Below are 11,508 nucleotides of genomic sequence, written 5' to 3'. Positions count from 1 at the left end.
GGTGTGTCCTCTAATAGATGACTAATGAATTTGTTTGTTTTGGGAGAAACACTGACGTGTTTACACAACACACACGGACAGCTTTTTTCAAAATCAGCTTATTTATTTAGAAGAAAAAGAATTAATAAGAATAATAAACAGCTATTAATGTGGCTGTTGTTCATTGATTGATTATTGGTGATCGTCACAAGGCTGCACAGTTGTTTTTGTCTCGTTTGTATTTTTAGTTTTTCTTCCTCTCTCACCTGTATACACCCCCTCCCGCTCCCTCTTCCCTCCGCAGGCTCGTGACTCTCTCACCTGTCCTCTCACTTCTACCTGAGTCCTCTACAGAGCTGCACGCGCCGTCCGGAGTCGCGCGGATCATTTTGAATGTTTTATTTCACCTGCGGACTTCCGGTTTGAAAAGAGGTTTGAAAACTTTTAATTTGGCTCAGATTCTAATTCTTTGATTTCGAAAGAACCACCGGAGAGCCGAAGAGGACAGGATCAGGCCCGCCAGCGGCAGGAGGATGTCCCGTGCCGAGGAGCGCGAGGAGGCGGACTGCGTGTGTTCCGTCGGGATGAAGTTAACGTGGGACATCAATGACCCCAAGCTGCCACAGGTACCACGTGATCCCAGTCATCCTTTATTGATTTTAAATGTAATCAATAAAAAAGATTGAGAGGAAATAAGAAGGAAGCTTAAATTAGACAGATAATAAACGGAGTCTGCAGAAGCAGGGAGTCAGGGCCGGAGACGTTTGTACATCAGTGATCACCGTTTGATCTGCTCCGAGCACAAACGCGGCAAGAAGAAACAAACAGAAAAAACAAAACACGAAAATAAAATTAAAGTCAGATTTTTTAATTTGCATAGAAATAATCCGAGTTTGTTTTAGAATTACAGGCCACCTCTGGAGAATTGTCACATCTGGAGCTCAAATTAAATTGAAAAAAAAAAGTGTTTGAATTAAGTTCGATTTTTTGCTTTCGAGAAAATAAAACGAAAAAATAAATAAATAAAAATGTGAAAGAGCAACAGGTCTGAGAGTGTGAGGGTGAGCGAACACAAAGTGACTAACCAAATATCCACGTTTAAAAATAAGCTTTTAAAAACTAAACAAATATCTGAAAAATAACTTGTTCATGCAGAATATTTACACACATATATGTGTCACAATAAAAAGGAATTCGTTCATTAATAAGAGCGTACTCACTGCTTATTATATTATAACATTATTTGAATTTATAAGTCTACAGAAATCAAAGTGAGCAACTAAATAAATGTTTCTTATTTTATTTATTTTGATTTTGTGAGATGGTCTAAAGAAAACGGTCCAGCGTGTGATTTTGACACATCCCAGCGCGAAACCACGTCCATTCCTGATGCACGTAATTATCGATAATCTGTAATGAATATATAATGCAGTAACTGACATTACAAACACTCAGTCGTGTATGAGGAATTAGAGGAGGCAGAGGTCGAAGTTTAAAAAGTTACAAAATAAAAACATAATATTGAAATCAGCTGTTCTGCATCGAGGAAATGTTTGTTTGTAGTTTCTGGATTTTTCTCCCTTGTATGGAACACATGAACGTGTTTGATCAATAATCAAACCATCGATCTGTTTTTATTTACATTCACAGGTCGAGTCTTTGAAAGTTTGATTGGATTATTGATCAGTTATCGATAATCGGTCACTTTCACATCATTAAACACGTTCTCCAGTATCTTATTCTATAAAACTTTATTTAAACAAACTGTTCAGAGGATTTAATAAAAAATAAAGACATTTATTTGTAGTGTGTGTGTGTGTGTGTGTGTGTGAGCGGACTGAAAAATCCCACATTTAAGAACAGAACAGATTATATTTCAGTTCTTTTTAATGTAATGAATGTGGAAAATTTCCGTTGAATAAAATCATGTTTCTCCTGCAGGTGTTTTTTTAGACACGTTTTTATTTTATTTTTTTTTTCATGACATGCGCAGATCCACACAGACGAGCCTTCACAAACACATTTTCATTAATAATAATCAATAATTATTATTGATAATAAATAATATTTGTATTATTACTTGAGTTCAGTGGTTTGAATCAGGAGAATGTGTCACGCGTGAACGTTTCCCACATTCCCACAGACCGGTGCAGAGTCAGAGGTTTTGTGGAGGTTATTTGAAGGTTACGTGAAGCCGCCGTGTGACCCGCGCTTACTCGCTCTCCGCTCTTTGACTCTGTTTTTCTGGTTTTCTGGAGGTTGTTTGAAGGTTACGTGAAGGTTCGTGTGACCCGCGCTGACTCGGCTCTCCGCTCTGTTGTTGCTCAAACAGGAAAAAACTGGTTTGTATATTTTTGTTTCCAGTGAAACCAAACACACATCTCCCATCGCGCACAGCTCCCACGCTGATCGATATCTGTGATCGATCCGGACCCTGCTCTGTCATTACACAGCTTTTACACTCAGAGCTGATTTTTCGGATTAAATTTAAATCATGGAGCTGATGCAGGATAAATAGTGTGGTTCAGAGGCCGCTGAGGGCCACGGCCTGGACTAGACTTTATCTGGCTTCACAGCCTGACTCCCAGCCGACTGTCCACGCTCCGTGTCATGATCCTGCACGCGGACATGAGTCAGAATGTTTGCCGAATGGTTTCGGGTCACGTGGAAACGGGGTTTGGTTGTTTGTTAATTCACTGCCTGACAAGACATCCAAAACTTGCTCCAGAAATATTTACGCCCAAATAATTTTAAGTAATGAGATTACATTTCACGACTCGGGTCAAATGATTTTTTTTGTTTGTACGAATCAGAATCAAGAAGCGTTTTATCGCCAAACGCTGAGCAGATTTGCAACATTAGGAAACTGCTGCGGTGCTTTGTGTGAGGCATTAATAGATATAAATAGACATAAATAATCATTAATTATTTCAATAAATAAACCGTTGACTTTACACTCGTCATCTACATTTAACTCAAAGTGATTAAATTAATCGCTTTTTCTAGAGCTGCGTGAAAATATGTGCGGAGGATTTTCCACGATCGCACAGAACCAGCCGTTTTTAATCTGGGCTCCTCCGCTTAAAGTGCCGTGGGCTGGTTCATGTACCGCGCTCTCGTCTCTGGTCTCCTGGGTTTGGTCCACTATGATCCTCTGACGTCTCTGACTGGACGTCCTAAGACTGGACTCTGGAGATATAAACCGGCCGCTGTTTCAAGCTAAACACGAGTGGAACTCCGTGGAACGGGCCGTGGTGTGAAGTCGCTGCTCCCTGAAGACTTTGTTGAAGAAACCCTCCCAGTGAGGACAATAATAAGCAGCAAGTTGGTGCTGGTCAGACTGGAGCTGGCTTCTGTCCTGTGATGCTAGGTCTGCTCTATTAGCCGCGTGGGCACCGACGTGTTCCCACCGCGGCGATGAGCCGAGACGTGTCTCCAGTGTAACGTGGAAATAAAACGAGTTTAAAATGTGCGGTTCCTTCTTGGACTGAGTGAAATGATGTAACTGAATGTTTTCATGTATTTAAGGTCGTTTTCAGTGTTTTTTCTGTTTCCTGACCGTCGACACAAAGTGACTGAATGATTGATTGTGGCGTTTTTCTTTGTTAAAGATAAACTTTTCACGCTTTACTGATAACGCTCACACATGTATTCACATTTGTCGGAATCAGACAAAGATTTACCAACATCAGTAAGCACGTGTGTTTTCTCGGGGCCACCGTACATTTCACACAGCGTTCAGGGCTGTATCCGATCAGGATGTGTTTCGTCATATTCTATAAGGATGTTATGTGTTGGTAGACTTTCTGCCCAGTTTGACCCATTTAGCAGAAGTCAGCCTGTTTAAGGCTCTGATATCTATTCTGTGTGACTTAAAGCAGTTATGACGTGGTCTGATTTTCTCACCCAATAAAGGAATATTTCATATATCAGTCTACTCTTCATTCTATCAGACACAGTTATCACAGCTCGTACATTTGCTTTTTACACATGTATGTAAGCATTGAGCCAAATTTAGTAATTATTGCAACATACTGAAAGAACAACATTTGTCTCTTATATATAACACATCTGTATATACACTGTCACAGATACTTGAATGTCTTTGAGTGAAGATTTAAGGTGATAGGACATATGAATAGCTGCAACTTGAATCTTTACTGAAGCTCAGTGTTTGACACAGAGTTCACTCACATCTGCTCTACCAGTGTACCTGCACATGTGATGTGACAATAAAAGTGATTTGATTTGAGAGTTCAAACTCACTGCTGTAATAACTAATAATGATTAATATAATAACTATAATATTGGCCATCTCATATTTACACTGACTTTAGTCTCATGAATAACATTAGCTAATTGTTATTTACTAGCTAATCTTAAATGACTGTTCAGTACAGAAATGAAGCCCAACAATCATGTTTTACAGTCCTGTGGTCTCAGCCTCAGATACTTATCAAATCACACAAAGCTCATGTAGAAACAAACAAATGAACAAAATATGTTCTCCTTCATTTCTGTCAACCACACATTTCCAGGTATTATGGTTGCTAGACAACCTGGGCAGCGCGAAGGAGGCTGGACCGTCCCATTTCACAAGCCTCACACTTCCGGCCTCAGCGGTCTTTGAGTACGCGGCCCTTGAGGCTGCGTACTTTAAGGCTGCAGACCAGCCAAGGTCTGTTTCAGTGTGAGGGCATCGGTGCGTCACACCGTCATCAGCTGATCGATCACTGCAGTAATCTATTCCTGTGTAGCGACCTTTGACTCATAATTTCGTCTTTATTTTCATTATTACATCATATTATATTATTATGTCAGCAACAATAAATACATAAAGCGCACTGAGTCATAGCTTCAAAGTCTTACCCGTGTGTGTGTTCGTCTGTCTGCAGGACACGAAGCAGTTTGACCCGTTCCAGGAGTGGACAGACGGTTACGTCCGGTACATTTACAGCGGTGAGAAACTTTAATTTTTGTTTTTTTAAATTCTGTCCAAACATAAAAGACATGACGTGAAGATTTATGAGCCTGTAGGTTGATTCCCACTCAGCTTTAATGATTTTTAAACTTTATTTGATCTTCTCAGTCATTTTCTTTTAGGGAGCATGATTACATGTCAAAATATATATGTACGAGTTATTATTGTGAAATTGTTTTAAAATGTCATAAACATGCTGCAGTGTTTGGGTAATTACTCAAAACATAATAATAGGAGTTTGTTCAGTCAGCTGAGTTAAGTGCATGTCTGACCAGAGAAAGAAAGTCACGACTTACCATGGCAACAAGTAAATAAAAAGCATTTTAGTTCAGTTTAGTTAATTTTTTTTTACCAATATAGTCCCAAATTCATGAGTTTTATGTTGTAGAGTAGAGACCCACAGCAGGGGTGTCCAACTGTCCTGCAGGTTTTAGATGTGTCCTTGATCCAACACAGCTGATTTAAATGGCTAGATGACCTCCTCAACATGTCTCGAAGTTCTCCAGAGGCCTAATCATGTGATTCAGGTGTGTTGACCCAGGGTGAGATCTGAAACCTGCAGGACACCGGCCCTCGAGGCCTGGAGTTGAACACCGCATGCACTTTGGCGACAATGGGAAGGAAAAACTCCCTTTTAACAGGATGTTAAAAATGTGAGGATTTAGCGGGGAGTCAATGAAGGGAAGCCAATACAGGAGAAATCTGCTCTCTCTTTCTAGTCCTTGTCAGGACTCTTGCTGCAGCATTTTGGATTAACTGAAGGCTTTCAGGGAGTTTTTAGGACTTCCTGATAATAATGAATTACAGTTGTCCAGCCTGGAAGTAATAAATGCATGAACTAGTTTTTCAGCGTCACTCTGAGACAGGATATTTCTAACTTTAGAGATGTTGCACAAATGGAAGAAAGCAGTATTACATATTTGTTTAATATGTGCGTTGAAGGACATGTCCTGGTCAAAAATGACTCCAAGGTTCCTCACAGTGTTACTGGAGGCCAAGGTAATGCCATCCAAAGTAAGAATCTGGTTAGATACCATATTTCTAAGCTTTTCAGCGCCGAGTACAATGACCTCAGTTTGATCTGAATTAAGAAGCAGAAAGTTAGCGGCCATCCAGGTCTTTATGTCTTTAAGACATTCCTGCAGTTTAACTAATTGGTGTGTGTTATCTGGCTTCATGGACAGATAGAGCTGGGTGTCATCTGCATAGCAGTGTAAATGTATGCTATGTCTTCTAATGATGCTGCCTAGGGGAAGCATGTATAATGTAAACAGAATTGGTCCTAGCACTGAACCCTGTGGAACTCCATAATTAACCTCAGTGTGTGAAGAGGACTCTCCATTTACATGCACAAACTGGAGTCTATTAGATAGATATGATACAAACCACTGCAGCACCGTACCTGTAATACCTACAGCATGTTCTAATCGCTCTAATAGGATATTATGGTCGACAGTATCGAACGCTGCACTGAGGTCTAGCAGGACAAGCACAGAGATGAGTCCACTGTCAGAGGCCATAAGAAGATCATTTGTAACCTTCACTAAAACTGTTTCTGTCTTGATTGGCTGTGGGTAACCAATGGGATGTTGGAGTTGGTTGAATACATTTTAAAATATACACCATAATAACCATGAAATGATTAAATAGGGAAATATAATTGCTCAGTGGTCTAAAAGTCACTGTTTGGTGGATTTTGTTTTGCAGCTGAAGATAAGAATGCTCAGAGACATCTGTCTGGCTGGGCAATGAGAAACACCAACAACCACAACTGTCAGATCTTGAAGAAATCGTGTTTAGGTGTGGTGGTTTGTTCTCGAGGCTGCACACTGCCTGACGGATCCAGACTTCAGCTTCGACCTGCCATCTGTGACAAAGCCCGGCAGAAGCAGCAGAGTAAGAAGAGCCTGGACCAAAGCCTTCTCAGGACTTCCTCACCTGTGTTCACATTCACCTGACCAGTTTATTTTTCTTGTGTGTTTCAGAGAAGCTTTGTCCCAATTGTAATGCTGCTCTGGAGCTGCTCCCATGCCGTGGTCACAGTGGTTACCCTGTCACCAACTTCTGGAGAGTCGATGGAAAGGCCATCTTCTTCCAGGTTGATTAATAATAATAATGGATTGCATTTATATAGCGCTTTTCTAGGCACCCAAAGCGCTTTACAATTCCACTATTCATTCACTCTCACATTCACACACTGGTGGAGGCAGCTACAGTTGTAGCCACAGCTGCCCTGGGACAGACTGACAGAGGTGAGGCTGCCATATCGCACCATCAGCCCCTCACCAGTAGGTGAAGTGTCTTGCCCAGGGACACAACAACCAAGACTGTCCAAGCCGGGGCTCAAACCGGCAACCTTCCAATTGCAAGACAAACTGCCAACTGTTGAGCCACGATCACCCCAATTTGATTATCAGCACAACTGGTTTTCTAGCTGTAACACTATGTCAGTGAAAAAAAATTGTATTTAAAATATTTAAACATGAATAAATATTTAAATGATATCTAATAAGAAATATTTGCTCATTTGGTGTTTGGTTTAAAACTAACTGCAACATATTTGAATAAAGCAGTTATCAAAGGGCTTCATCGGGTCTTCGTCAACCCTCTGAACACTGCAGCCTTTTCGTGTCTACAAGTTTTTTCAGATTCTCCAAAATCTTTTGTCAAATGATGAAACACTGATGATAGAATCACAACGTTAATTGTGTTTATCTGCATTTTCAGTGCGAGAAATGTTTAATGTTTTCTGGGATTTCCTTACCTGGATGATTGAGAATGATAAAAATCAATCTTTGGATTAAGGATAGGATCATGCTAACGCTAACAATGTTCGGTTTGAACTGTTGAATTATCTATAGTTGCTGGTCCATCAGGTGTTTATTGCACAACTTTTGTTGCAACCTTATTGAAATGTATTGCTGCATCTTTAAAAAGATTTAAGTTTTGATGTGTCAATTTTGTTCTGTTTATCATGAAACGATGATTTTCATCATATTTTATTCGGTACAGTTTTAAACAGGTTTAAACTACAGCTGTCAAAATTAGGGTACAAATCAAATTCAGTGTTTTTATTTATGTATCTATTTATCTAAATGACATTTTTGTGAATTTGATGTTACTATTATTGTCCTCCAGGCAAAAGGTGTTCATGATCATCCCAGACCAGAGTCCAAATCAGAGACTGAAGCCAGAAGGAGTTCAGTAAAGAGACGAGTCAACTCACCTCCATTCACACCAAAGAGACGACTCATTGAAACACAGGTTGCTACCAATAAGCCAGAAACAATAACGACTGTTTGTTCACATCTCTGCTGTTTACTTACTGTTTCCCTTTTCCCTTTAGGCTCTTGGCCCTGCGCTCCTCTCCTGCGTTGAACCAACGGATAGGATTTCCTTCATTGAACCAAACTTCCCTCAGCACTACCCAGCATTCCAAAGCCCAGAACCCTACTACAACCCCCACAATGCACTGGGAGAGAGCACACCAACACTTCAGAAACCAGCCAATCCCAGGCTTTATATGAGCAGGCCCGGATATGACTTCCAAGGATACCTGACCTCACCTTCATATCCTGTGACCTCTGACCTTTGCGACCCTAGGTTAGCTTCAGATATTCCTCAAAACAGTTTCTGGTAGTGTAAAAATAATAAAATGCACCATAAATGACATGTAAAGTTTCACAGGTTTAAACCAGATTCTGGTTTCTGTGCAGAGTGGCCCCAGTCCTGGGTTCCTCGTCGTCCTCGTCTCCATCGTCAGCTCCTCTCTCCTCCTCCTCCACCTCCTTTGACCCCCAGACAAAGACCCCTTCTGGATGGAAAGAACTGCTGAAGAACTCTGCCCCCTACAGTGACAACCACCATTACTACAGCACCGAGTACCCTTGCCGTTATGCCAGCAACAACCCGGGTTCACCAGCAGCACTGCAGACCATCATCACAACGACAACCAAGGTGAGTAACCCTCAAAACCTGAGGTTTGTCTCAACTTGTAGAGCCTGCAGGAGACATGCGTAACAGTCAGGTATGAGATACGTGTATTGTAGTTGGACCTGCACATGGTTGACCTTGTGTATTTCACTGTAAACTGAAAACAACTGGCTGACATAGAAGCTTGAATATCTGTTTCACCTGTAAATAATGTCGTTGTCACATTATCATCTCCTGTGTTCCTCCTCAGGTCTCCTATCAACCGTGTCCGAAGCCTCCTGCTGCCCTCCCTCCTTACCAGTCGTGTCCCAAACCCTCTGTCGGCCTGCCCTCTTACCAGCCCTGCACTCCCTCCAAACCTGCTGGCCTTCCTGGCTGCTCCTCCTTACTAGACGACCCCTCCTCATCCTCGTATTCCACCGAGGTGAAGGTGACAGAAGAGTCGGGTGGAGTCATCAAGTCTCTATCTTTCCAGCCTGAGCCTCTTCAGACCAAAACTGAACGGGCTGACGGCTATGACTACCGCTACTCGTACCCCAACACGTACCGCTACGACGACTACTGAGGGAGCAATACATCCATCACTGTTACCACTGCCGCTACTACTGCAGGTACTGCTGCTGCCAACAGAGATGGCAACATCCCACTAACTAGAGGCAAACTTCCTATGACTGCTAGTATCACTGGACCATTCAGGTACCAAGAGGATCAGTCTGAATCCAGGTTTTGTTCCCTGAGAGACTTTCTGGAAAAATTCACTTATCAAACGATGATCTTTTTCACGTCGGACGTCAGAGAATCACCTCTGGAGACGTTCAGGGGAGGAACTGCGAATACAACACTCAGGCAAATGGGAATATTTGCAACCAGTATCCTGTTACTGGGCTGGTGTTCCTGGAGCTCACCCTCTAGGTGCTTCTCACAAAAGAAAAACAGCATAAATCATTAAAATACTGTGTATATTATTTATTATCTTTCAACTTTCTGATATTTCCTGAAACAGGCTGACACGCTGATTACTTGGTAATCTCCAAAATCTAGTCAAGGCACAACAAACTGTACAGCATATTTGAGCTGAAGGTTTTATGTTTTCACCACAAAACACACGTTCGTATTTCGATGGATAGTCTTCATATCAACTTTGGCCAAAGTTTCAAATAACGGAGCCTAACAGTCTAAAGCTAAGCTCACTGCTCTGAACACTTGGTTTACTGCTGGGTTTTTTACACTCTGTATCTGTAAGTATCATTAAATATCATATGACATCACATTGATGTCACAGAGATAGTCATAGATTGTATCACCTATATAGATCCCATCTCATCTATGTAAGATATAGAGTCACAGAATTAAACTGAGGAGTTGGCAGTGAGCACAGGAAGTCATCACGTCAGAATGAGAACATTTGGCTCCATCAGCAGACTGAGATTCATTACTGAATAACCAGCGCACACGTCGCACTGTTTGTTGGACTGGATTTCCTTTATTTCAAAACTCATTTAATCATGTTTCATATTTTTAAGAACATTTTATTAGTTTCACTGGAACAAATTTCTGTGAGCATCTGAAAACAGAGGGCTGCAACAAAGGGGCGACGTCAAAGATCAAAACTGAACTATAAGTGTCTCTGTGTGCCGAGGAAGACCCTGAGATGTGACTGAAAGCAGAGCTGGATCCAAACATACGTATATCCATAAATAAAGTAGAACTAAAAAGTCTGAAAAGACTTTCACTTGAGGTTTTTCATGTGAGAGACTTTTAAACACTCTGCAATCAGAAATCATAATGACCTGGATGCACTTGGAGTATTTATTCTATCTGTTAAAGCCACTGCCTTTTCCTGAACCTGGAAGAACAAACAACGTTTGACTGAGGAGATCTGAACCTGTTGAAGTGACACATTAAAGCAGCTGATCTTCACACTCTGCTGTTTCTTGATTCTTTCTGAAGTCAAACCCACACTCATGTCTTTAACAGTATGAAACAAACTGGTGGGATGGCCCTTTAAGATCTGACAGGGGTTAAATGAGCAGGCTCTCAATCAGCAACACACAACATCGACTATAAGTACACATCATCAGTTATAAGTGCACAACATCGACTATAAGTACACATCATCAGTTATTAGATTTCCCCTGTGAATCAATAAAGTATCTATCGGTATAAAAAATAGATCTCATCACAGTGTCAACATTTGATGTATTCTTTGCTGGTTCTTTGATAGTGTGGCTGCAGCTCAGGTGGTAGAGCGGGTCCATCAATGTGTGTGAATGTTAGACGCACCAGCCCCTCATTTCACAATCTGAAGACAGTTGTTCATGATTTCTGCTCACTCGTGTCCAAGGTTTGCCACTCACACAGTGACTGTAGTTTGAGTCTGATGGGGGAAATGATGCTGCTTTGTTTTTTACCCTTTCTAAAGTCCTCGTTAGGTTTGGACAAATGTGGTTTAGTTTAAAATATGACCTCAAAAACAGATAAAAATGTTTCCCATGGCTTTAGTGTGAGACTGTGCTAACTATAAAATAAAACAGGGCAGAGTGAATCAGCTGTGGTGCTGCAGGGACTTTACATGGCAGTAGAAACCTTCAGAGGGACTGTTGTGCAGAATTAAA

At 41.2% G+C, this 11,508-nt stretch overlaps 1 protein-coding gene across 1 annotated transcript; it reads left to right on the top strand.

Moving 5' to 3' along the window:
• Positions 1-330: 330 nt before the first annotated feature.
• On the top strand, positions 331-10,900 carry gcm2 (GCM transcription factor 2). The gene is made up of 8 exons (XM_087845687.1): positions 331-605; positions 4,875-4,938; positions 6,668-6,856; positions 6,946-7,058; positions 8,099-8,224; positions 8,307-8,563; positions 8,677-8,917; positions 9,144-10,900. The coding sequence occupies exons 1-8, from the start codon at positions 513-515 to the stop codon at positions 9,456-9,458; spliced, it is 1,398 nt and encodes a 465-aa protein (XP_087701813.1). The 5' UTR covers positions 331-512; the 3' UTR covers positions 9,459-10,900.
• The last annotated feature ends 608 nt before the right edge of the window (positions 10,901-11,508 follow it).

This window comes from Neolamprologus brichardi, chromosome 9, assembly GCF_056152115.1.
Source record: "Neolamprologus brichardi isolate AB-2024 chromosome 9, ASM5615211v1, whole genome shotgun sequence".
NCBI lineage: Eukaryota > Metazoa > Chordata > Actinopteri > Cichliformes > Cichlidae > Neolamprologus > Neolamprologus brichardi.
This window is presented reverse-complemented; position numbering and strand designations above follow the sequence as displayed.

Excerpts from the sequence above, each read along its gene's own strand:
- gcm2 (XM_087845687.1), top strand. The coding sequence starts at position 513 with ATGTCCCGTGCCGAGGAGCGCGAGGAGGCGGACTGCGTGTGTTCCGTC. Across the intron at positions 606-4,874 it reads ATGACCCCAAGCTGCCACAG|GACACGAAGCAGTTTGACCC; the intron begins GTACCACGTGAT and ends GTCTGTCTGCAG. Across the intron at positions 7,059-8,098 it reads GAAAGGCCATCTTCTTCCAG|GCAAAAGGTGTTCATGATCA; the intron begins GTTGATTAATAA and ends ATTGTCCTCCAG.